Source organism: Psammomys obesus, unplaced genomic scaffold, assembly GCF_907164565.1.
Source record: "Psammomys obesus unplaced genomic scaffold, mPsaObe1.curated_primary_1811, whole genome shotgun sequence".
NCBI lineage: Eukaryota > Metazoa > Chordata > Mammalia > Rodentia > Muridae > Psammomys > Psammomys obesus.
The window spans coordinates 15,097,309-15,121,973 of NW_026596069.1; the positions used below are offsets into that span (position 1 = coordinate 15,097,309).

The following is a 24,665-nucleotide window of genomic DNA, read 5'->3' on the forward strand; positions in this document are numbered from 1 at the left end:
AGGAAGGAAGGAAGGAAGGAAGGAAGGAAGGAAGGAAGGAAGGAAGGAAGGAAAGAAAAGAAAGCTGTCCACTGTCAGATGGGAAGAGCTTTTATCTTCTCTAGCTAAAAGTAAGACATTCCTATACTTTCTTTCTGGCCACAGTGACCTTCAATTTCTGAAGAATAAAGCTGCTGGAGTGACCAAACAGAAGTACAACCCCCAGCACTTGGTTAAAGTTTAACTTCAGCTAGATAATCTAAACAATCACAGACCTACGGTGATTCAACTGCAGGCTGGTGTGCTGGTTGGCTTTGTGTGTCAACTTGACACAAGCTTAGAGTCATCACAGGAGCCTCACTCAGTTCAGGAAATACCTCCATGAGATCCAGCTGTAAGGCATTTTCTCAATTAGTGATCAATGGGGGAGGGCCCAGCCTATTGTGGGCTGGTGGGCCTGGGTTCTAATAAGAAAGCAGGCTGAGCAAGCCAGGGGGAGCAAGCCTGTAAGCAGCCCTTCTCCATGGCCTCTGCATCAGCTCCTGCCTCCTGGTTCCTGCCCTGTTTGAGTTCCTGTCCTGACTTCCTCTGGTGACGTGGAAGTGTAAGCCGAATAAACCCTTTCCTCCCCAACTTGCTTTTTGGTCATGGTGTTTTATCGCAGCAACAAAACTCTAACTAAGACGACTGGGAATATTAGCTGCACCCCTAGTTTACCACATGTTCAACTACTGCTGGGCTTATTGAGATATAATTCCATCCCATTTTTTTTAAACCACTGGATGTACAGTAAAAGATTATTCAACGTTGACCTGAAATTTCAATTTAAACTGTAACACATCAGTAGGAAGACAAGGGAAGGGTACTCTGAGGAAAGGTGGCGTCTTTATTTAAATATTTTACATGGGAACACACACACAAATACAATCCTCCCAAAACAACTGTAAAGGCTAATGCAAACCACCTTTTCAGGAACAAGGAACGCCACGCATGTGTCTATACCATGTACAAAAGAGAAGTGGGACCCCAAACCTGCCCACAGAGGAAATCCAAGACTGGGTTTTAGTTCTCGGAGCACACAGTCTGTATCCATAACTTCACACAGTAGTATAATTCCTGCTGTGTATCAACTACAATGAAAATAAAAAAATAAATCCCCACAAAGCTCGCTTTGTAGAAAGTAAACAGTTGTAGATCGCAGAAACAAGATGACCTCCACCCCAGAGCAGACCATGGGTAAGACTACTTCATGCATCACGGATAGTGGCGTGCACGGCATAAAACTTCTTACAATGCAATTCATGTAAACAACATTTTAAAGTGTAAGTGTAGAACTTCATTTTCCTGGAAAATATTGAGAAATTGATTGTTTTCAGCAATTTTTATTTTTTTGTGAGAAACATGCATATCAATTATGACCGACATGCATGTGGGTTTTAAGCATTGTTTCTCAAAGCAATTTTTATTTATATAATACTCTGCACTGGGAATCCTCGAAAGCCAAAGGAAAAGTCCCTTAAAGAAACAGGGGGAGGGAGCTGAGTGAATGAAGCTGGGCCACTTATCCGAGGTTTTCATTTAAAAAAAAAAAATTACTTCAAGCTTATCAAGTCATGAAATCAAGGTGGTAAAACTCGTCATAGTTCAGTATTATGGAAACACTGAGTCTTTTTGATATTTGGATAATTGTAATAAAAGGGTGGTGTGTGGAACTTATCCTGAGCCACAGATACTGGCTTGGCCCAGATGAGAGGCACAGGGGATGAGAGGCACAGGGGATGAGAGGCACGTGGAGAATATGGCTGGTCACCGTCCATACTGAATCATGTAAGTGCAGTGTCTTTGGAGCCTATTAGAGGGCATCAGATCCCCTGAGTTGGCCACAGGACATGGGCTTCAGAAGCTGAAGTAGGGTTCTCTGCGAGAGCAGTGATGTGCTCTTAACCACTGAGCCATCTGTCCCGTGCCTAAGTGCACTAAATTGTAGCTAAGAAACAAAGATACACTGTTTTTCTTCATAGACTATTACCACATTATAGAAAAATCAACCATGAATTTTACCCTGGAAATATATATATATATATATATATATTTGGAGACAGAATCTCTGCATATGGCGCTGGATACCCTGTACCTCTGACTTGAGCCCTCAGAGATCTGCCTGCCTCCTGAGTGCTATGACCAAGGCATGCACTGCCACACCTATCACAGATTATTTAACTGAATTTGAAATGCTCACCATTTTCATGACCTCTTAGAAATATGAAGTCATTTTTTAAAGCTCATAGGACATGTGTGCATACATGTCATGTGCAGAGAAATACACACATACATCCTTATCCCCTCAGTGTTCTAAAATCACATCAGTTTCACACAGGTAAAAAGGGCTCTAATGATTTTTCCTCCTTTCTTCTGGCCTCCTGTGATACTCAGGGTTCCAAGGTTAAAGAGAACCAGAAACAGCCGTGGAAGGCCCAGAGTGGAGATGTGTCTCATTGTCCTATAATATGAGGGGTGGAAGTGTCCCTGCTCAAAATCAATGCATTGTGCAGAGACCCATACTTTTGGACCCAATGAACTAAAAGCAACGCTTTAATTTGGCAAGTTCTCAGGAGAAAACTTTACTTGTGCAGTTTGTAAGTATTGCTTGCACAGTGCCCTCAAAGGCACTTAGGAACTAGCATCTTCACTCCAATATAACAGACATGCATTTCTGAAATACAGCCCTACCTGATGTGGCCCTTGACATATCAATGACTTCTTTCAATTGGTAAGTCTTTGTGTGGCTCATATAACATTAGGGGCATGGAGACAAGACATCCGGGCAAAGCTAGTTAAGCTCCCGGTCAGACTGTGGCCGGCTTCTGTTTAGGAGTAAGACTGTTGGACAGTGCTATGCTTGGTGACCCTGGTGGAAGATGTGGTTACAGTAGAATTGAAATGACCTGATTCCTCTGAATCTACATTGCTCAGAGGGCCCTGGCCTCCCACGCTAGAAAACACGGTCTTCCTAGCCTTGATAGAGGTTTCACTGGGAATCTGGTAACTGGATTGCTGTGTGGAAGCAGGAGCCAGCACTCTTTCTGTCACCGTGACATTCTGTCCTGCTGCCACACTGGGGACCACCAGGGTGGGCTGCATACCTGAGCTGGGAGCAAGGATGCTCTCTCTCTCCCTCACCATGACATACTGTGCATCCTTCAGATGCTGGGTGGCCTCAAGGGGCTTAGGGATCCCCCCATTCGGCTGGATCACTCGCTCAGTGACAAGGACCTTTTCTTCATTGGCATAGTGCTGATCCACCAAGGTGGACGCTGGGGCGTACACCCTCTCTGTCACAATAACGCCCTGGGGTTGTCTAGGACCCAGGATCACAGTGCTGGGTGGAACCGTGGGGCCTGTGGTGTAGGAAGTTTCTGTCACTATGATGTTACCAGAAGCCACAGGGTCAGGAGGTGGCGGCACCACCTTCTGACTCTGCCTGGAAGACACAGAGCTCTCAGTGACAATTTCCTGGGTGACTTTCTCTGCGTGTGCTTCCTGCAAAGGTTTGGGGACTTGGAAGCCAGCCTGAGAGGAGTATGTGCTCTCTGAGTTGAGCGTCATTTGCTCGTAGTGTGAGCCCAGAGCTGGCTTCACACTTGCTTCTCCCACAGGCTTTTGCCTCTGCTCAATGTCCACGTCCATATCTATCTTTCGACCTAGGCAAACTTCGGCTAGTGTCTTGAACTTAAGCCCCAGGTCGTCTAAGAACCGGTCATCAAGCTCTCCCTCAATAAAACTGCAGCACCCGATGGAGCCTCGAAGAGAGTCCGTCTCTTCCTGAGAGTAAACGAGAAGACAGTCTTTGGCCATGTGAAGGTCGTCTTCCTCGGCATAGGAGGCTGCTTTCTAAATGAAAATAACAACGGGGACAGATCATTACTGGCACAAATTCATTTAAAAACAAGGCTTGATATTCCTGTTTATAATGCAAGAACTGAAAACAATGCATCTAACGACAAGAAAACCCAAGAGAAACACAATGGAGACATTCCACATCATGGCTGGCCTGTCATCTCAAAATACATTAACATGAAAGATGAAAAAAGACTGGGGGGACAATTCCAGATTTTAAATTCTTGAAAGAGTAGTAGTGTTGCAGTAACTCAATTAGACACTGTATAGAAAAATTAATTGCTTCACAAGACTGCCATTATCATGGAACTTAGCAGTGTCTAAACTGAAATGTAAACTGTACCAATTTTAGGTTCCTTAATTTGTTAGCTGTACTGTAGTGATAGACAATGTGCTCATTAGATTTGTAAGTATACATATGTGTTTATGTGAGTAAGAGACAGAATGGAAAAACAAATAGAAAATAATGGCAAATGCTAATTGGTGAAAATCCATGCAAACAATGGATAGGCATGAAAATACCTAGTCTCTTTGAGACATGATTTTATGTATTCCAGGCTGGCCTCTAACTCAATATGCAGCTAAGGATGACCTTGAACTCCTGACTCCTCCTGCCTCAGCCTCCCATGAGCTACGATTACAGATGACTGTCTCCACTTCCAGCCATTGATTCTTCTGACAGCTTTATGATAGCTTTGAAATTCCAGTTCCCTTTCCTTTTTTGGAGGTTGAGGATCGAATACGAAATTTTCATCTCTTGGGCTGGGGAGATGGCTCAGAGGTTAAGAGCACTGACTACCCTTTCAGAGGTCCTGAGTTCAATTCCCAGCACCCACATGGTGGCTCACAACCATCTATAATGTGATCTGATGCCCTGTTCTGGCAAGCAGGTGTACATGCAGATACAGCACTCACTTAAATAAATAAATAAATAAATCTTAAATTTTTTTTCTTCTCCCTCTCTTTCACCAAGCTAAATTTACAATCCCTGCAATGCTACCAGACCTATTTAAACGATTGTGGTACCCAGCGCTCTACCATGTCAACCAGATCCGGCCAGCTGACAATGCTACTGTGCCCCTGCTGACTTCCTCTCTTTGTTTTTTCAGCTTCTGACTATAATTATTGATATGTCTATTTCTCTAGGAGTCTTTGCTTCAAGGCGTTGGGTCCTGTCATAAAGCTGACAGATGTAGGAGTGTTAGGCTTCTACATGAACTGACTAGTTTCCATTCTGAAACAAAAACAATTGGTTCTTTCTAGGAATGAAACATGTTCTGAGATGAATTTTGTCCAGATGAAACACTTATCTCCAGTCCTGTTTTCAATTGCTTATCTCAGGTGAAGACATCTGATTGTCTTTTGTGTAACTTTTATTTTATTTTATTTGTGAATTCCCTTCAGAGTTTGTCTTATAAATAACAAAAATGTGGAGCTAGAGAAATGGTTCAGCATCTGAGGGCACTTGCTGCTCTTCCAGAGTACTCAGGTTTGATTTCTAGCACCTACAGACTGGAAGCTTACAACCACATGGAACTCCAGTTCCAGGGATCTGACACCCTCTTCTGGCCACCACTGGGACTGCATGCACATAGTGCCTAGACACATGCCGGCAAAACACCCATACACGCAAAATCAATAACGCTAAAACAAACAAATAACAAACAAACAAAAAACCCCAAACAAAAGTGAGAGTGGATTTATTAGCTTGAGTCTTTTATTCCTCTGAAGACTGCTTCTGCAGAGGGACTGTATTTTCTGACCCATGGTCACTTGTCATAAATCACATGACTCGCTTTGACCAAAGCAATGCAAGTGTAAAGGGGGCAGAGTCTGGTAGAGCCTGTGATGATTAACCTTTATTACTGACCTGACTGGATTTAGAATTTACCTTGGCTTGTGTTTCTATGAAGCAGTTTTCAAAGAGGTTTGAATAAGGGAAGGGTTACCCACCCTAAGTGAGGGTAGCTCCATTCCATAGGCTGGGATCCCAAACCAAATAAAAATGAAAAAAACAAAGTAAGCTGACAGCCAGCATTCGCCTCTCTCTGCTCCCTGAAAGTGGATATAACCTGACTAGTCGTCCTATGAGTTCATTGCTATGTTTTCCACACCGCGATGGTCTGTCATCAACTTCTTAAACCATGAGCAAAAATAACCCCCCCTCTCTCCCTAAGATGTGCTTGTCAGGTGTTTTAATGCAACAAGGAGACAAGTGGCTACCAGAGCTGGTCTGGTTCTGCCACAGGAGGGCAGCTCCCTGGGCTCAATCTCCTTTCTCAGTGCGCATCTTAGAACGAAGACGGCGTGGAGTGGAGCGGGAACAAATTGACAGGTGAAAACATGAGGAAAAAGGCCTTTGTAAGAACTAAGCAGCTTGCTGGAGCCACTTGTTACTGCAGCAAAAACTTAGCTAACACTGACTGTTTCAGTGAGTCCCAAATCTTTCTCATCGTCTGTAAACACAGCTCAAAAAACAAAACAAAACAAAAAACAAACCCATAAAACTTCCTCACAAAAGCCCACTTAGGAATCTAGAATCTCATCACCCACAAAACCCAGCGCTTACCTCCGTGAAGTAACTTCTTAGGAATTCCTCATTCATGGCTACAGCCCCTCGGGCGCCGCCCATGTCTCTGGAAGCCCCAGCAGCTCTTGTCCTAAGGGTTTCACCTGCAGCGATGGCTCCTGCCGTCCCTGCTGCGTGGGTGGCTCCGGCAGCGAGGAGGCTTCTGTGCTCTTCCCATCTTGCGTCAACCTCAGACAGCTCGTGCTGCGCTTTGGAAAAGGAAGCCGAGCTACTGCCTTTCGCCACGCCTTCCTTGAGCATCGCACCTCCCACTCCATTTCTCACGGCTGAATTCTCCGTGTGATCTGCCACCAGAAGCGACGGCACCACCTAGGGGTGAACACAACTGTGTGTGAATCCGCAGGACTGAGGGTCAGTGTGCTCGGCAGAAACATGTGAGCTAGGTGGATGTAGGGAGGGAAGAGCTAGGTCCCTCTAGGCAAATTAGGAAAACACCCAGGACGTGACACTTCTCCGGAGTCTTGTGAAGGATTGCGTCTTCCTGCTTTTCCTGCTTCAGAGCTGACTACAAACCATGAAGGACACAAAGCCCAGTTTCTAGCCGCCCGCCTGCCCCCCCTGAGACAAGAGTTTTTCTGTGTAGTCTTGGCTGTCCCGGACTGTCACTTTGTAGACCAGGCTAGCCTTGAACTCTGAGATCCACCTGCCTCTGCCTCTCGAGTGGTGGGATTAAATGCATGTGCCATGGTGCCCGCTAAGCCCAGATTTCTTTATGCGGTCCCTCTTTCCCAGAACCAATGGAATCCACCTCCCCTTTATGGGCTTGTGTGACAGTCACACAGCCCTGAAATTTCAGCTGGACACACGGTCATTCAAAATCAAGACTCTATTTCCATTCTTCCATTGCTACCAGATAGAGTCTTTTCCCTTCTGATTGAAGAGAACCAAGAAGAAGAGGCATATGGACTTGTAGAAAGTGTGGCTATGGAGCAGGTCCTCATGGGGTCTCAGGGGCTTGCTCCAGCCTGCGTCTGGAAGGAAACCATCTGGAGAGCAGCAGGGAATGGGTGGAGTGGGGTCATGTGTTGAAGGCTCTCCATGTTCATGGATCCAGGACCACCTACATGTACTCACTTATTTTTATTTGTTTGTTTAGTTGTTTGAGACCAAAAAAAAAAAAAAAAAAATCTCACTGTGTAGTCAAGACTGGCCTTGAACTTCTGACCCTCTTCCATCAATCTCCCAACTACTGGGGTTACAGGGCTGTGTTACGGTTTGAATATGAAATGTCCCATGTAGGCTCATGTGTTTGACCACTTGGTCCTCAGCTGGTGGGGTGCTTTGGAAGATTGTGGAACTATGAGAAGGCAGAGCTTCTCTAGAGAAAGTGGATCACTGCAGGGGGGACGGGATGGCCTTAGAGTTTTATAACACAACATCACTTTCTGTTTGCTCTCTGCTTCCCAATTATAGATGCAATTCCACCAGCCCCTTCACACTTTGGCTACCAAGCCTTCCCTGCCACGATGGACTGTATCTCTCAAACTGTAAGCCAAATAAGCCTTTCCTTCCTCGATTGTCTGTCAGCGGCTGTAACAAGGAAAGCAGTCAACATGGAGAGTCATCACGCTCTACTTTGCTGACACTCGAAGTTGAAACTTACATCCTATGGAAAACGGACAGTTGTGGCAGACGACGAGGAGAGACCCAGGGTGCAGACCCAGGGCGAGAGATGGGGGATCTGACTCTTAAGCAATAGGAAATGGATTTGGGCATACTTCATAAGCACCTTGGGGTGGGATGTTGACCTCTGTCAACCAAATACAGCAAGAATGGAAGAGGTCAGATCCTGGTACTGAAAGGACCATTTAAGAGTGGGGCAGAAGGTCTAGTCTGAAACCTCATGTGCTCTTGCTCTCCCTGTCCCTTGCTCTACATAGTTTGGATCACCTGCAGACTTATGGTCTGCATTCTCAATAACACAGGAAATACCACAGCGCAGTCGAAGCCTTTCCATTATGCCCTGGCAAACAAAGAGAGAATACGCTATCGCTTGAGCCTGTTGTTTAGCAAAGGCATGAGCACGAGGTCTAATGACTACAGCATGAGCACAGGCCCTGTGACCTTGGAAGGTACAGGGCTTTTTCTTCACCAGCAAGCAAGCAGTCAGTTCTGCAGTGGACATCATCTGGGTCCCTCAATTTCGCTGTGACACTGTCAGATCCCACAGATAGAGGGCTCAGTTCTCCCAACATGGTTAGTTCCAAGGTGCCAAGGACTTTAAGAGTAGAACGCCGGCTCTTAAAGTATATATTTCACAATGTGACAGCTGTGTTAGTCTCTCATGACCAAAAATGTTGCAAATGCTCACTAAGTAAGGCACCACTGAAATCATAAAGGAAGGCGAGGCATGGTGGTTCACAGCTATGAATCCCTGCACTTGGTAGTCCAAGGCAGGAGGAATGCTTTGACTTCAAGGCTAGTCTGGGTTAGAGTGAGACTGTTCAAACTCCCCACGTCCCCCAATAAAATCAGACCAGTAGCAGGTTGCAGCCTGGTCTGATGCACTGACCTTGTCCTCAGGTGGTGCCCCTTCATTATTCCAAGGGTGCAGCATCTCTATGGTGCCAGGAATGGGGGCGAAGCCTTTGGCGCCTTCTCCGCAGTGGCATATCAGCAGCAGGAGTGGTACAACTGTACAAAGCAAAAGTGGAGTCCAGAGGTCTGTTTACCAACTAAACACATATCATTTAGAATTCACATTCAACTCCTTGAAGTCCAGTCTTCACATATGTGAAGCTTCTTTTTTCTGTTTTGTGTTTTTGACTTTGATCCAACCTCCCCAACCTTGCTTTTGGTTGGATTACACCAAAGCCCATAGGCAGACAAAGTGGTCTGACTCGAGGTCTCATTCATCACAGAGAGCCTTTCTCTGGCTCCTGTGATTACACGAGCTCACATGCACATTAGAAAAACCAAGGGAAAGATGAAAAAACTTAAAACTACTGTCCAAAGGTTTTTTGTTAAGTCTACTGTCTAAAAGATATGTATCAGAGTGATCAAAAGCAGCCAAGAATGGTGGCTCATGCCTGTGATTCCCTCAGTATTTGGCAATTCTCCCATGCATGGGAGGTTGAAGCAGGAGGATTACTGTGAGTTTGAGGCCAGAGCTACAGAGTGAAACCTGGTCTCTAAAACCCCATTAAAAACAAAACAAAACAAAACACAACATACACCACCTGAGGGGAAAAACAGAATAAAACATCAATATATTCTACAACATCAAAGTTATTGTATTTTACCTCAGAGTGGGGCTCTGACCAGACCCGACTCTTTCTCTGATGTTTCAGTTCATGAACTTAACTAAGTAAGTATCATTTTCTTTTCTCTCCATTTATTTATTTATTTTCAGATAGGGTTATTGTGGATATAAACATCATTTTGTTGGTCCCAGGTGTGGGATATGGGACTGATTCAGATGGTCCATAGCAGCAGTTTATTTGCCTCATGAGGGCTCTGAGAGGAGCTCAGAGTTGTTTGTTTGTTTGTTTTTTAAGTATGCTACACAATTGTCTCTATTTTTCTCTAACTTTTACATTCTCCTTTTCGGTTTTGAGGCCAAGTATCATTATGTAGCCCTGGTTGGTCCACAGCAGCAGACTCTTTGCCTCATGCGGGCTCTGAGAGGAGTTCTTTGCCAGCTGCAGATAGTTTAAATCTGAGGAGGACTCTGGAGAGAGAATAAATGCCAGAGCCCAGAGAGTGAGAGTGAGGCACTAGGAGAAAGAACAAGGCTGCTCCTGCATCCCCCTTGCTGCTCCTGGTTGCTGTTGTGAGACAAGAAGTTGGAGATCTCCTAAAACAAGGATTGGTGTGGCTCCAAGGAACCCGATGACCCTAACCAGCAGGAAGCAGCTAAGAGAACTTCAGCCCCTCTCCCACTAACCCTGTCTCTCTCCTACCTGGTGTTGGGGTGTTGGAATGGATTTGGGTAGAGTAGGGAGAAAAAGATAAAATAAATGTAAATAAAAGTTTTTGAAAAAGTACAGCAACACAGGGTATCATCCAGCCCAGGCTGGCCTTGAAGTCAATATATTACTGAGAAAGATCCTGAGGTCCTGACCCTTCTGCCTCCACTTCCTGAGTTCTGGGATCACAAGCGTGCTGTGCCACTGTAGCTAATTTCATGTGATTTGCAGGTTGAGCCCAGGCGGGCTAGGTAGCAATCTACCAGCTCAACCACACACCTAAATACCATTTTAAAAAATCAATAGTAATAAAGTGTCATGGGCTGAGTGCCAGGCTAGGCTACAGGGAAGCTGGGATGGGAAGACAAGGCACGGAATTCCTACATGAATGATGCACACCCAACTCATGGTAACCTAAAACAAGTCACTCACCATCAAATAGAGCTCATGGGCTAGAGGCCTGTTGTAAATTATTGAGTTCTGGGCATTTAACTAGACATCTACAGCTGTCTCTAATAGGACTCCCTCTTTCCAAAGAGATAAGCCCAGGCTGTCTTGGAGGTGCTGGTCTGCCCACGTTCAGATAGGGTGGGACTGCAGGTGAAGCCAGGTCTTTGGAGGAATGGAGGGCAGGTAGGACTGGGCACAGCTGGGAGCTTAGAAAAGGGACAGTCCGCTGCAGTTGGTGCTGGCCAGAGGCAAGCTGAGTAGCCAGGAGTGGAGGCAAAGGAGCCTCGACGAGTTGAGTGTGCAAAGAACGGTTAGATTGCAATAAATCTCGTTTGTAAAAATAACCTTATATCCGCATGGCACATACATTATGCCAAGTCTTTTCTGAAGACCTATTAGCACTACTCAAGGCACTAGGAATCCAGCGGAGCAACAGACACCACCCCCTTCAGAGGTATCCGAGTGTGAATACCAGCAGGAGTTATGCCCAAAGTCAGAAGAGTGTGCTTTGCCCTTTATTTTAATTAAAAACCAATGTATTTTGTAAGACTAACTTCTCAACCAATGCATGCACTCAGCTCTGCTGGATTTATCAAGCATCTTGGCTGTTTCCCTGCTCACTCTCCAAGGTGCTCTCACGAGGTTAAAGCAAGAATGTCAGGAAGTCACTAACTACAGGGTTAAGAAGTGGCCATGGACTGAAGACACTCAAGACAGGCTCTGAAGACTTACGGAGCAAGAGCAGGAGGGCCAGAATCATGAGAGCGATGGCGGCGGGTCCCAGGCCAACGTAGTTGTCGTACAGGGCTGCTGCACAGCCACCACCCCTCAGACACTCGCACACGGTGAGCTGAAGGACCTGCCTCTCCGGGCAGCTGAAGCCCTGGCTGTCGGAAATGAGGAGGGGAACCTCACTTCTCCCGAGCTTTCGCTCACTTTGCTGCAGCAGCACACTAGTACCTGCAAGAGGGGAGGTGAGAAGGAGGAAGAGAAATGAGTGGCTATTGAGGGAAGACAAACTAAGGGGTCTTAACGTAGCCCCAGCTCCCCATGGAGTTCATTCTCTGTGCTCATCAAAATGTGTCCATAGGTTTTCAAAGGAAGTTTAACTAGCAGAGAGTCAGGGTTGGACACACCTTTATGATGATTAATTTAGCTAATGGGTGTGGTCTACTAGATGCCAAGAGCAACAGCCCTACTGTCCAGTCAGGGGGGAATGCAATTGGTACGTGACATGACATTTACATGAGTAACATTTTCATTCGATGACTTTTTACCAGTTATTAAAAAGGAAGCTATCAAAGTAGCTTTTAAATATAGCAGAAACTGCGGGATGTCAATCCCAGTTTTGATAATTTTCCGGACAGGCTCATCTTTGACAATACCTTCTCTCTATATACCTGTTTTATTTCTTTTGTTAGCAAGTCTGGTAATGGCACTTCGCATTATTTAAGCAAGCATTTCAATGCAGTGAGAGATATATATTAAAAAAACAAGAAAAGTAATAGTGTTTACACCCAGAGATTGAGCAGGACAATAGCAGTTTGAGGCCAGCACAGGCCAGAGTAAGACCCTGTCTCAAAAAACAAGCAAATTGAAACAACAACAAGGCCGCCAAAACAATAAAAAAAAAAAAAATTGAAGTTATATCTCAAAGAAAGAAAGAAAGTTACATTTGCTTATTTACTGTGACAAGGCTATGTCTGTGTGTTCCAGTACCATGGTCAGCATATGGAGGTTAGAGATGGGTCCCTGTTCTGGAACTCAGTAGTCAGGCTTGGCAGCAAGAATCTTTACCTACTGGGCTATCTTGCTGATATTATTTCTTTGAGATAAGGCCTTGCTATGTAGACCAGACCAGTCTGGAACTAGATCAGTAGTTGAGGCTAACCTCAAAATAATCCTCTTGTCTCTGTTTCCTAAGGGCTAGGATTATACCATTTGTACCTGGCTTGTTGTGTGTATTAAAACAAAACAAAACAAAAACAACATAAACAAGCAGTGGAAAAAACAAGGAAAACCTTTCTCTGAACCATTTTAAAGTAAGCTATAGACAGGCGCTGGTAACTGTGATGTCAACCTTTCTGAAATGAACACTGCTTGCTAAATAGTCTTCTGGGTAGAACTTTCAGCATTTGAGACTGTCCCAAGGACACCCAAAAGATCACCCCAACAAGACGAATGTGCCTAAGGCACAGGCATTTGACTGCACCCACCAGCCCTGTGTTAGCATGTGTGCCAGGCCCTTTGCAGATCATCTTCATCACAAACTAGTTTTGTGCCTTTCAACAAGTAGCTACACCCTAGATAGGCCAGCGTCCTCCGCCACCATCAAGAAATGATGTTACTAAGCAAGGATTAAAGGAGATGGTGTATGCAGAGGGTGTGGCACATAGTATATGTTCCATAAATGTGATTTTAAATAGGATTATTACCAGTGCACTTTATGAACGAATGATTGCTGTCTATGGGAAGGCTCTCATCTCCTCAGCTTGTGAGATGAAAGTACTAGAAGAGCTACTTGGAGAAAACTCAGCCTCCTTTAAGGCATGCTAGGCCATCTTTACTTTCCACAGGCCTGTATGAGGAGCTGCGGTACGGCTGGAGTTTCAGAGCCTCGTTTTACTTCTCCCTTGAAGACTACATTGGGGATTACATTGGAAGTATAATTTTGGAGAGGACACACGGCCTACATTATTACTATCTTTGATGCACAGTCTCACTGGCTCTGGTTGGGCTGGGATTCCTGAGGTAGACTAAGTTTGCCTTGAACTCACAGAGGCATAGCAGAGAACTCACTATTTTTCCTCCTCAGTACTGAGAGTAAAGGTGTGTGCCATCACTCCTGGCTGAAAAATATACTGGAAGTAAAAGCTGAGAGAAGAAGGAGCCTGCGTTATAAGAGTTTTAGTTATCCATCATGCTTAGTATCTAGATTTTGATGTGGCTTAGTGATTTACTCACTCTCTTGGTGTGTTATTTTCCACTTTTGTGCTGTTCCAGGGGGCTGGTCAATGATGGAGAAGCTGAACGGCCCACTGTTCTGGGGTCCATCCAAATCCTGTGCAGTGACATTCACGTATGGTGCATCCTCACAGACACTCTGTATTGGGTCCACCAGTGTGGGGCAGTTGTCATTGATGTCTTCAACAGTGATAACGACGGTGCCAGTGATGGTTTTTTGTGGATGATCTTGAAAACAAGCAGGAGAGAGTTCAGACTTCTGAGTCTATCGCTCACGGCTCACCGTGGCTACAGTTTCAGTACGGAAGCCTATCGGGCAAGTGCTCAGCACTGAGGATGCCTCCCGCAGCCGGGTCTCAGATCGCCGTCAGTGCTAAGTCACTAAACCGGCAAGAACGTGCAGGCTTATCCACTGACCATTTACACAGTCAGAACAAATGCTCCCTCTGCAGGGAGATAAAGTCTAAGCACATTTAATCAGGAAAAGCATCTGCTCAAAGACTTACCATCGGATATAGCCACAACCTTTACAGTGTAGGTGCCATTTTGGACGTATCTAGACTCAAAGTCAGGAATCTTCAAAAGCTTAATTTCTGAAGTAACAGAATCCACTGAGACCCAGTTGTCTATATCTTCCATTTTCACATATCTGTTACGAAACAAACACCGAATTAATTTTCAATTCTGGGCACAGTGGGACTCACATCTGTGCCTCTTTCAACCTAAACTTTATCCTGGTAGCTATGTCCTTGTTATACTCACCGGGTTTGAATGTCACAAGGCAGGTTCACTAGGCTTATACAGTCTATTGAGATGTTATCAATATTTAAATAGAACTCAGAAAATCAGTGGTTGCCTTAAATGGAAGCAACCCAACATTTTGAGATATTGTATAGTGTTTAGAATGATGACTTTCAAGCAGAATTGATTGAAAATGAAAACACTGCATTCCTGGGTTTCTTCTCTCAAAGTGAGAAAACACTGAAAAGCCAACTCTAAGAAGGCAGAGATAATATGCTCATATTAGGTTTTCAGAATTATATACACTGAGCACACTGACTTTAACAAATAAAAATACAAACACAGCCAAACACTAACCTCTTGGTCCAGCAAATAAAATCAATACTTTATTTTTTTATTAAGTAGCTATTTAAGCACTCAAGAATGGGAGGCTAATTTATAATAATATTTGTGTTCACTATTTGAAAACAATCCAATTATATAAACTACAATTTTACACCTCTTATTGTTATGTAAATGATTGTAGAGGGTAGTATGGTCCAAAACTTGGGACGTGAAAGCAGAAGGATCAGAAGTTGAAGGTTATCCTTGGCTACATTGTGAGTGCAAGGCCAGCCTAGGCTAATGACACCCTGTCTTAACAAACAAACAACACCTAACACTGTAAAAGTAAAACTATACAAATAAATGTAAAAAGCAAATGGCAACACACTTGGGTTTTCTGAAGTACTTCTGAGTGTCCTGTCAGAAATTTTAAGCAGGCATTGCTTGCCTGGCCCATTTTTCCATTTTCATAGCTATTACATCATAAGATTGCCTACGCAGTAAATCTACAAATCACAGTGGAATGCATTCTATGATGTCATTTAAAGAGTGATATCTGATAGTCAGAGCTGATCTATTGTGGAACTCAGCATTCCCACAGGATAGCAGCTCATGTGTTATCTCAGATAGCTGGAAATTACTGAATGAATCAGCACAATAACACACTATGACAAAATTAAAGATATAATTCTTCTGCTGTCCTTATTAAGTTTTTTAGAAGGATTTTCATTTTCATATTAAATTATGTGCAAGTGTGCTTATCTGAGTGTGGATATGTGCAGATGTGGGCAGGTGTGTGCAGGTGCCCTCAGATGTCAGCAGAGGTTGCCAGGACCTCTGGAGCTGGAGTTACAGGTGAAGTTCTAGGAAACAAAAGTGGGTCCTCTACAGAAGCAGCAAGTGCTCTTAACTGCTGAGCCACCTCTCCAGACCTTTCTGTCCTTATGAAGGCTTCAAACGCAGCAATGCAAAGAGCTAAGTGGTCTGACTTATCTATGCCTCCCAGAAGTTATGAAAACTCAGAGGTGCGAGTTGAAGGTCAAGGCTGCTTCCTCTCTAATGTTCTATAATTGCACGCTAAGGAAAGGAAATGTGACTCAAGAGAGACAGAAGCATATCTTATCATTCTTCAAGCAACAAATACCATTTTGATAACAGTCATAGGCCCTGATTAAAAATAGCAGCAAGAGCCAGGCACAGTGGCACATGCCTGTGATCTCAGCACTTGGAGAGGTAGAGGCAGGCAGATCTCTGTGAGTTTGAGGCCAACCTGATCTACAAAGTGAGTCCAAGGCAGCCAAGGCTACACAGAGAAACCCTGTCTCGGGAAAAAACAAAACAAAAGAACAACAACAACAAAAATAACTGCAAGACCTAAAAAAAAATTGTCAGGAGCCATTTTCAATAGGTTGCTATTAGAACCTATGCAAGGTTCTCAGTGAATGCAGAGAGAAATCACATAGAATCCCCCATTCTGGGGACTCGGCCAGGGGTTGCCCTGTGAAATGGATATCCTCATGGCGGTTAAAAGCAGATCACCCACCTCGGAGGAACAGCCTGGCCCCTGAAGGAAGAGTTAGCAAAAGATGGTCACAGGAGATTTCAGGAAGCAATGGAAGGTGCTTACTAATATTAACTTGGGAAAGAGTTATCTATTCTGTGACTGATAGATTCCATTAATGGAGATTCAGAAAATAGTCAAAAAGACAGTTGGGGCGCTTTCTCTGGATTCCCTTCGCTGCCACAGTTGGTCCTATTTTCAGATGAGATGTTTTATGAAGCCCAGTACTCAGGAACACAGGCGTAAAGACATACAAACAGAAAGTGCCCCTTACTTCCCCCCAAAGCTATGAATCTCAGCAGCCGAATAACTCAACCCAAATAACTTCATAAACAGCAGCTTTGTAGAGGGGTCTTCCCTTGGGGTAACCCTAGAACTAAGATAGAGATTCACTTTGAGAAATTTAAAGTGTGCTAGTGTAAGCTGTCACTACAGACCAGACACAATGAAATCACTTCTGCAGTGACAACGGCCGCTCAGTTCCTCACACACATATTTTAAGTGATGACCACTGTGATTAATACATACCCCAGCTCACAGGGACTAGGAAGATGGCTCAGTGGTTTAGAGTGCTTAGTGACCTTGGAGAGGACCTGGCTTCAGTTCCCAGCACCCACAGGGTGGCTCACAACTGCCTGTAACTCTAGCTTCAGGGAACCTGGCACCCTCTCCTGATCTCTGTGGGCTCATGCATGCATGTGGTGCAAAGACACACATTCCGGTGGACGCACACAGAAGTCCACCCCTCCTTGAACTAAATAAAGTGGCTTAAATAAAGAGGCAGGGGCTCACTGTGTAGCTCAGGCTGGCCAGGATCCAGAATCCCCCTGCTTCAGCCTCCACAATATTGGGGTATAAGCACATGTCATCCTTAGTATGTGGTTAATCTTATCTGTTACTTCCTCACCCTCCAGTGTGCTGGGAAACAAGAGAAGTTTGCAGTTATTTTCTGAGACTCTTTCAGACTTCTCTAGTCAGCTACCATGGAGGTGACCAGCCCGGCCCCGCCTCCACACAGGGGCTGAGGGATGGGCGTCAGGATGGAAACTCCTCCTTCTTCAACTATAGGATCAGTTTGGGGGAACTTATTTCACAAACCTTTGGCAAACTAATTCTGGGATGTGAAGTAATGAGCTGCTTAGATTTTTTGTGAGTTTTGAAAATAGGCATCTCAAAACAAACAAACCAACAAACCAAACAGGGCAGGCTAGGTAATTAAAACCCAGAAATACACTCACAACCATGTCTTACTTTACTTTAGCTGCTTTTCCAGTGTCTTCATCAAAAACTTGAAATTTTCCAATCGACCGGCTGAGGCTGGATCTATCCATTGCCTCACTAGCTCGGATGGAGATGGTGCTGCTCTTAAAATGAATGCCTTCAACCACGTTCTTGACCTTGACAGTGATGGGAATGGGTGTGGGCTTGTACTTGTTCCTTATAGACTTGTGGAAAGCTGCTTTATTAGTGACAAGAATGCTGAAGTTCAGGTTTTTCATTTTTTCGTAGTCGACTTCCTAGAGAGACAAAGCCAAGGTTAATGCTGAGTAAACAGAACACAAGAGTGCACACACACACACACACACACACACACACAGACACAGAGACACACAGATACAGTCACACACACATATATAAAGACACATACTACACATAACAGATACACAGGCACAGACACACACAGACTCACATACATACACAGACACATCTGGATTTAACATATGGGACACACAGCTGAACTGAGCAGTTCAGTTCTACACTGACAGCAACCAACTACAAATCCTATCTGGAAATTCATAAATGTGAAGGATTTTTAGGAGTTTTAAAAAGTTATTATTATTATTATTATTATTATTATTATTATTATTAGAGAATTTTACTCAATGTTTGGTCACCCCCATCTCACCTTCTCCCAGGTCCACTCCCACTTTCTTTCTCAGTTCTGTTCTTTCTCTTTCTCTCAACCCAAGTCCAGTTTTTGCTGTCTAGTTACTCTCGGGCATGAGGCCTATCCTGGTGTGTGGTCAATATACCAGGTGTCACACCATTAAAGAAATCTGACTCCCCCTCTTCCAGCAGCCATCAAATGCCAACAGCTCTTCAACGAGGGGTGGGACCTTGTACCCACCTTTCCCCCTCCATGCTGGGAATTTGTTTGGTGTGAGTATGTACAGGACTTGTACACACTGTCACAGTCTCTGTGAGTTCCTATGTGCAAAGAAACACTTCTTCGAAGTCATCTATTACTTCTGGTCTTTACATTTATTAGTATTTTGGGAACAATAAAAGAGAAGCTCTTCCTTGGGCTGGAACTCACTCTGCAAGCCAAACTGGCCTTGAATATGTCACAATCTTTCTGCCTCTTAGGTGCTACCTCAAGTGAGCTGAGCCACCATGTCCAACAAAGCATGTTTATGTTGGTCAAGATCACAGTTATTTTCAGAATAACTTATATATTTCTATTTTTTTAAGATTATAAATCTGAGTACTAGATTTACAATTTTTTTGTTTATTTTATTCATACATATCCTGCCTGCACCAGATCTCATTAGAGATGGTTGTGAGCCACCATGTGGTTGCAGGGAACCGAACTCAGGACCTTTGGAAGAACAACCAGTGCTCTTAACCTCTGAGCCATATCTCCGGCCCATATATTTCTATTTTTAACAAGCAAAAGTGATTCTTTTGCAATGGAAAAATCAATTAATTTGATAAAAATTAATATTCAGTAACACATATTCCATGAGCGTATTTTTGATGAATGGGGCTGTAGAGCACATGGCTGTGCGTAACAGCCTATGTCACCTTGACACAAGCTAACGTCATCTGAGAAGAGGGAGCATCAGTTGATAAAAATGCCTCCCTCAGATCGGGCTGAAGGACCTTTTTTAAATCAGTGATTGATGGGGGAGGGCCCAGCTCGTGGTGAGTGGGGTATCTCTGGGCAGGTGGTCCTGGGACCTTTTAGTGATTGATGGGGGAGGGCCCAGCTCGTGGTGAGTGGGGTATCCCTGGGCAGGTGGTCCTGGGTTCTATAAGAAAGCAACCAAAGTAAACCATGGTGAGCATGCCAGTAAGCAGCACCCCTCCACGGCCTCTGCATGAGCTCCTGCTCCAGGTTCCTGCCCTTTTGAGTTCCTGTCCTGACTTCCTTCAAGGATGGACTACAATGTGGGAGTGTAAGCTGAACAAACCCTTTCTTTCCTTTACGACTTGCTCTTGGTCACAGTGTTTCATCACAACCCTAACTAAGACAGTGGCACTGACAGCTCTGTTCTTAAGATACATTTACACTGCACCTTTGAGTGCTACAGAACCTGATCTTTCCTGGCGCAAAGAGAAAGCCCAGGGAAGTATATTTAAGTAACAGCCTGGTCAGCCAGGTGAGGTGGTGCATGTCTGTAATCCCAGCAATAGGAGAGGCAGAGGCAAGTGTATCTTTGTGAGTTCAAGGCCAGCCTGGTCTACAAAGGGAGTCCAGCCAAAACTACACAGAGAAACCCTGCCTCTAAAAAAAACAAGCAAGCAGGGTTGGAGAGATGGCTCAGAGGTTAAGAGCACTGTTTTTTCAAAGATCCTGAGTTCAATTCCCAGTAACCACATGGTGGCTCATAATCATCTATAATGAGATCTGGTGCCCTTTTCTGGTAATAAATAAATAAATCTTAAAAAAGAAAATGATTAGTTTCTTTAGGTGTACAGATTCTAGTAGGTTTATCCTATATTATAGGTCTAATATACACTTTCTCCATCCAGAAAGGCAAAGAGGATGGATATCAGAAGAAGTAAACAGGACAGGAGCCTGCCACGGAGGGCCTCTGAAAGGCTCTGCCCTGCAGGGTATCAAAGCAGATGCTGTGACGTATTGGCCAACCTTTTGGCAGAGTACAGGGAATCTTATGAAAGAAGTAGATAATAGTAAAACCCAGAGAGGACAGGAGCTCCATAAGGAGAGCAATAGAACCAAAAAATCTGGGCCCAGGGGTCTTTTCTGAGACTGATACTCCAACCAAGGACCATTCATGGAGATAACCTAGAACCCCTACACAGATATATCCCATGGCAGTTCAGTGTCCAAGTGGGTTTTATAGTAAAAGGAACAGGGACTGTCTCTGATATGAACTGATTGGCCTGCTCTTTAATCACCTCCCCCTAACGGGGGAACAGACTTTCCAGGCCACAGAGAAAGACAATGCAGCCACTCCTGATGAGACCTGATAGACTAGGATCAGAATGAAGGAGAGGAGGACCTCCTCTATCAGTGGACTTGGGGAGGGGCATGCGTGGAGAAGGAGGAGGAAGGGTGTGATTGGGAGGGGAGGGGGGGCTACAGGGGGATACAAAGTGAATAAAGATTAATTTATAAAAAATAAATAAAAAATTAAAGAAAGAAAATGAAGCAAGGAGAGAGAGAGGGAGGGAGAGAGAGAGTGCCTGCTCCCTACCCTTGCAGCACAGGGCCAGTGAGTATCGTATTTCTTGGCTGTTGAGTCCAAGAAGCATTAGCTTTCTTTCAAAAAGCTCTTTGTAAACTGTGGTATTTACAACACTCATTGTGCAGTCTGTGTGATCATATGTACACTGTATGCTCCAACTTTCCATTTAAAAATAAATATTGGTATTGAAGTATGCTTAACTCAGTCATTCTGTTACTAGCTTTTGAGCTATGTACAGTTTTTTTACATAAAATTGATGGTGCTCTGAGAATTTTTATGCAGTTATTATTTTTCCCTCTGTTGACTTATATCCTATTACTAAAAGAGTCACCTAACCCGAATTCACTTAAATCCTAGCCTTTCACTGCTTTTACTTCTAGCAGTGTTTTGCTGTACTGGCTGTTAAGTGTGGACTCGTATATCAGCTTAATTCTTGGGCTTTTTTCCTTGTGTGTATTTTCTGTTTTTTTGATGTTGGTCCTGGATTTGCTATGTAGACCAGGCTGGCTTTGAACTCACAGAGGTCTGCCAGCCTCTGCCTCCCGAGTTCTGGGATTGAAGCATGTACCACCACGCCTAGGCTCCACTAGCTTCTTTTCAATGGAATTGGGTCATTGCCATTATAATCTGCAAGTGAATCTGTTTATACCTGAAGGGACTCTAGGCAGCCCAAGCCTGGCAAACATAGCGCTGGCAGGCCTTGCCCGTCTCCCCCACTCCCTCTTGTTATAAACCATTAGATTGCATTCCTCCCAGATTCAGGGTCAGGAGCCTTATCAACTGAGCTATCCAAGCCTTCTAAGATTACATTCCTAATCATTTGTACATTCCTACATCACATTTGAAATTTTCTCACCTGTTGCTTTTCTATAATAATAATAATTTTACTTAAAACCTTTTGGTTTTTTTGAGACAGAATCTCATGTAGCCTAGGCTAGCCTCAAACTGAATATAAAGCCAAGGATGACCTTCAACTCTTGATTTTCCTTCCTGTGTCATGTCACTGCATCTGGTTACTATGGTGCTGGCAGCACTGACCATGTGACCCAGGCCCATGCAGACGAGGGAAACAGTCCACCTAAGGAGCTTCACCTCTGGCAAACTTTACTCTTTTTCATCCACACCTGTCTTGTTTTAAGTAACTGCATCCCTTTGTTGTGATGTCACAGTTCCTTGAAGACGCGCTACTGTCTGTCATTGTCATTCATCAACTGTTTTTCTCCATGTGTTTCTGTGAATTCTGTCTTCCGATCTGCAGTTACGTGTATACAGTCCCTCTGCTCCTGCTGAAACATGGTGCCCATGGGCTTTTGCCACTGGTGGAACCAACAACTGATGGCTTGAAATTGTGTTTATTCCTATATAAGAAGTTTGTTTGGTCTCTGGTGCCATTACTAATTTCTTCAAATCATAAAAATCACCTCCCCTGTGAACATGAGGTAATGTTACCTCTGCTTTTAAAAAGGTAGCTTAAGCTGGCCATGGTGGCACATGCCTGTGGTTAAAGCACTTAGGGAGACAGAGACAGGAGGGTCTCTGTGAGTTTGAGGCTAGCCTGGTCTACAAACTGAGTCTAAGACAGCCAAGGCTACACAGAGAAACCCTGTCTCAAAAAAAAAAGCAGTTTAAATGCACATGGTTGCTTACTATTAAGTGAAGCCCTAAAACATCAAGTTAATTTTCTTTTCTATTTACACATATATTCATCTCACATTATACTGTTAGATTGTATCATATAAACAAATAAATATATAAAAAATATATATACACTCATATAAGTAAACACACACAAACATACATGTTGAGCCAAACACATACAAGCCTACAATTAATTTTTGTCTGTGTGCAGCCTAATGAAATAATATTTAAAAGCTGTAGCTTTATATTTTAAAACCAGGTAAGGTAATTCAAATAATTCATTAAAAATAAATATATTAATATTATTCCTTATTTTGTTACACAGACAAATCCATCCTGCAATTTTTATTTTAAAAGTTCTTGGAGGCTGTAAGAAAAAAAAAATGCATCCTTATTTTTTTCTTCTTCTTTCTTTCTGACAGGGTCTCGCTTTATAATGGAACTTACAAGGTAGTCTAGGCTGGCCTTGAACTCTCAGCAGTCCTCACTTCAAGTGCTGGGATTATAGGTATAAGTCACTATATCTAACAAAAAATTTGATTAAATCCAATAAACTAAAATAAAGTTGTAATTTATTCAGTACTGGGGATTGAACCCAGGGCCTCACACATGCTAGGCAAGCCATCTACCAATGCACTATTCCCAGAATTTTATATGCTCTTATTATGACAACTTAACTCAGTTTTCCCTTCATCGATATCAGGAAGCACTGGAAAGCAGGTTACACTGTTCCAAAATTCCCTTACAATACTTTCAAGTAAAATCACAGTAGACTTTTGTTTGAAAGGCAAGTTACGGAGCCGTGAAGCTCGCTGGGCAGCCAGCCTTCGGGAAGCGTGTGCTTTGCAAGGCTCTGCGGCTGGGATCTGAGTTCCCAAACTGGCTTTGAACTGTAGTGTGACTGCTTCTTTCCCTGTGACTCGGGCCAGGAAACACGTTCCTGATCCTGGGCAATGCTGGTACCAGTTGATAGCCTTGTAAAGTACCAGTGAAAATATCGGCTCAAAATACATTACCGTCTCCCATCGCCACAGTCCTGCCCTGGCAGTGAACACCCACAATGTACCTTGACAAGGGTCACAATCCCTTCATTGGTCTGCGTGTCAGTCTCAATGTGGAAATAACCGCCTTCATTTCCTGATGCGAACGTGAAGTTTGCTAACCAGTTGTCCGAGCCTATCTCATCTGCATCGGTCACCTTGATACGCATGACTTCTACATTGACTTGGTTTTCTTCCACCACCCCTTCGTACTGCAAAACGCAAACACACAGTTCTTACTAATGCGGTAATCTACTTTTAGTTGTTATTAAAGACAGAGTAAGTCTGCTACAAAACTAAGTTACCATTTTATTTTCCACTACAGGTATATTGTCATTGACGTCCAAAATACGAATCTGAACTTGAGCTTGCTGTACTGGTTTATCCGTTATCTGCCCTTCAGCATCCTTTGCTTCCACGGTCAGGGAATAGCTGCTGTATTCCTGCAGGATGAGAGCAAACGAAGAAACCCATCTGAGGTGGGATTATAGTTCCCGAGGCTGCTGTTCTGGTTTTGGTTCACTTTACCCTTAGGAAATGGGCCTCGGCCTATGTCATTCCGTGGCGCGGAGATGCTATTTATATTTGTATGTAGTCAGAGGGGCAGAACCTAGAGGAGTTTTTGATAATCCATAACTACGTTACTTGAGAACAGTTTAGAAGATGAGTTCTTCAAACAAAGGTGGACTGTCCAAGATGCAGTGTGTTCTGTCCTGGAGGCAGCAGGGGGACTGAGTGGTCACTTTTGTTTTGCTCCTATATTTTCATCCAAGTTAAATGCTAAGTCAGGAAGACTTGGCTGGGGAAAGGGGGCGTGGGGAGCAGACTTCCCCAGGGAGAGGAGTCTCAGAACATATGCTTAACAGATGCCCTGAGATGCCAAAAATGTTACTCAAAAGCATCTAAAAAAATCCCAAACCAAAACTAAATATACAATAGTGTAGCCTTTTCTGGAGGTTAAAGCAGGAAGAAGAGAGGTAGGTCATCCTCAACTATGTGAGAAGACAGAACCCACAGCACAGCACAGCACAGCACAGCACAGCACAATGCAAAACAACAGAAAAGGGAAACTGTTTTCTTCCTTCCTTCTTTCCTTCCTTCCTTCCTTCCTTCCTTCCTTCCTTCCTTCCTTCCTTC

The 24,665-nt window shown here is 43.9% G+C and overlaps 1 protein-coding gene across 1 annotated transcript in view; it reads right to left on the bottom strand.

Moving 5' to 3' along the window:
- Positions 1–842: 842 nt before the first annotated feature.
- The window catches only part of Dsg2 (desmoglein 2), a 51,433-nt gene continuing 27,610 nt past the window's right edge, over positions 843–24,665 (bottom strand). The window contains exons 7-15 of the mRNA XM_055625645.1: positions 23,834–23,971; positions 23,555–23,740; positions 17,666–17,931; positions 14,295–14,437; positions 13,789–14,016; positions 11,557–11,784; positions 8,979–9,100; positions 6,446–6,775; positions 843–3,870 (exon numbers count right to left, since the gene is read on the bottom strand). Coding sequence (XP_055481620.1) covers positions 2,848–3,870; positions 6,446–6,775; positions 8,979–9,100; positions 11,557–11,784; positions 13,789–14,016; positions 14,295–14,437; positions 17,666–17,931; positions 23,555–23,740; positions 23,834–23,971 — 2,664 coding nt within the window. The 3' untranslated portion in view covers positions 843–2,847. The remainder of the gene's footprint in view (positions 3,871–6,445; positions 6,776–8,978; positions 9,101–11,556; positions 11,785–13,788; positions 14,017–14,294; positions 14,438–17,665; positions 17,932–23,554; positions 23,741–23,833; positions 23,972–24,665) is intronic.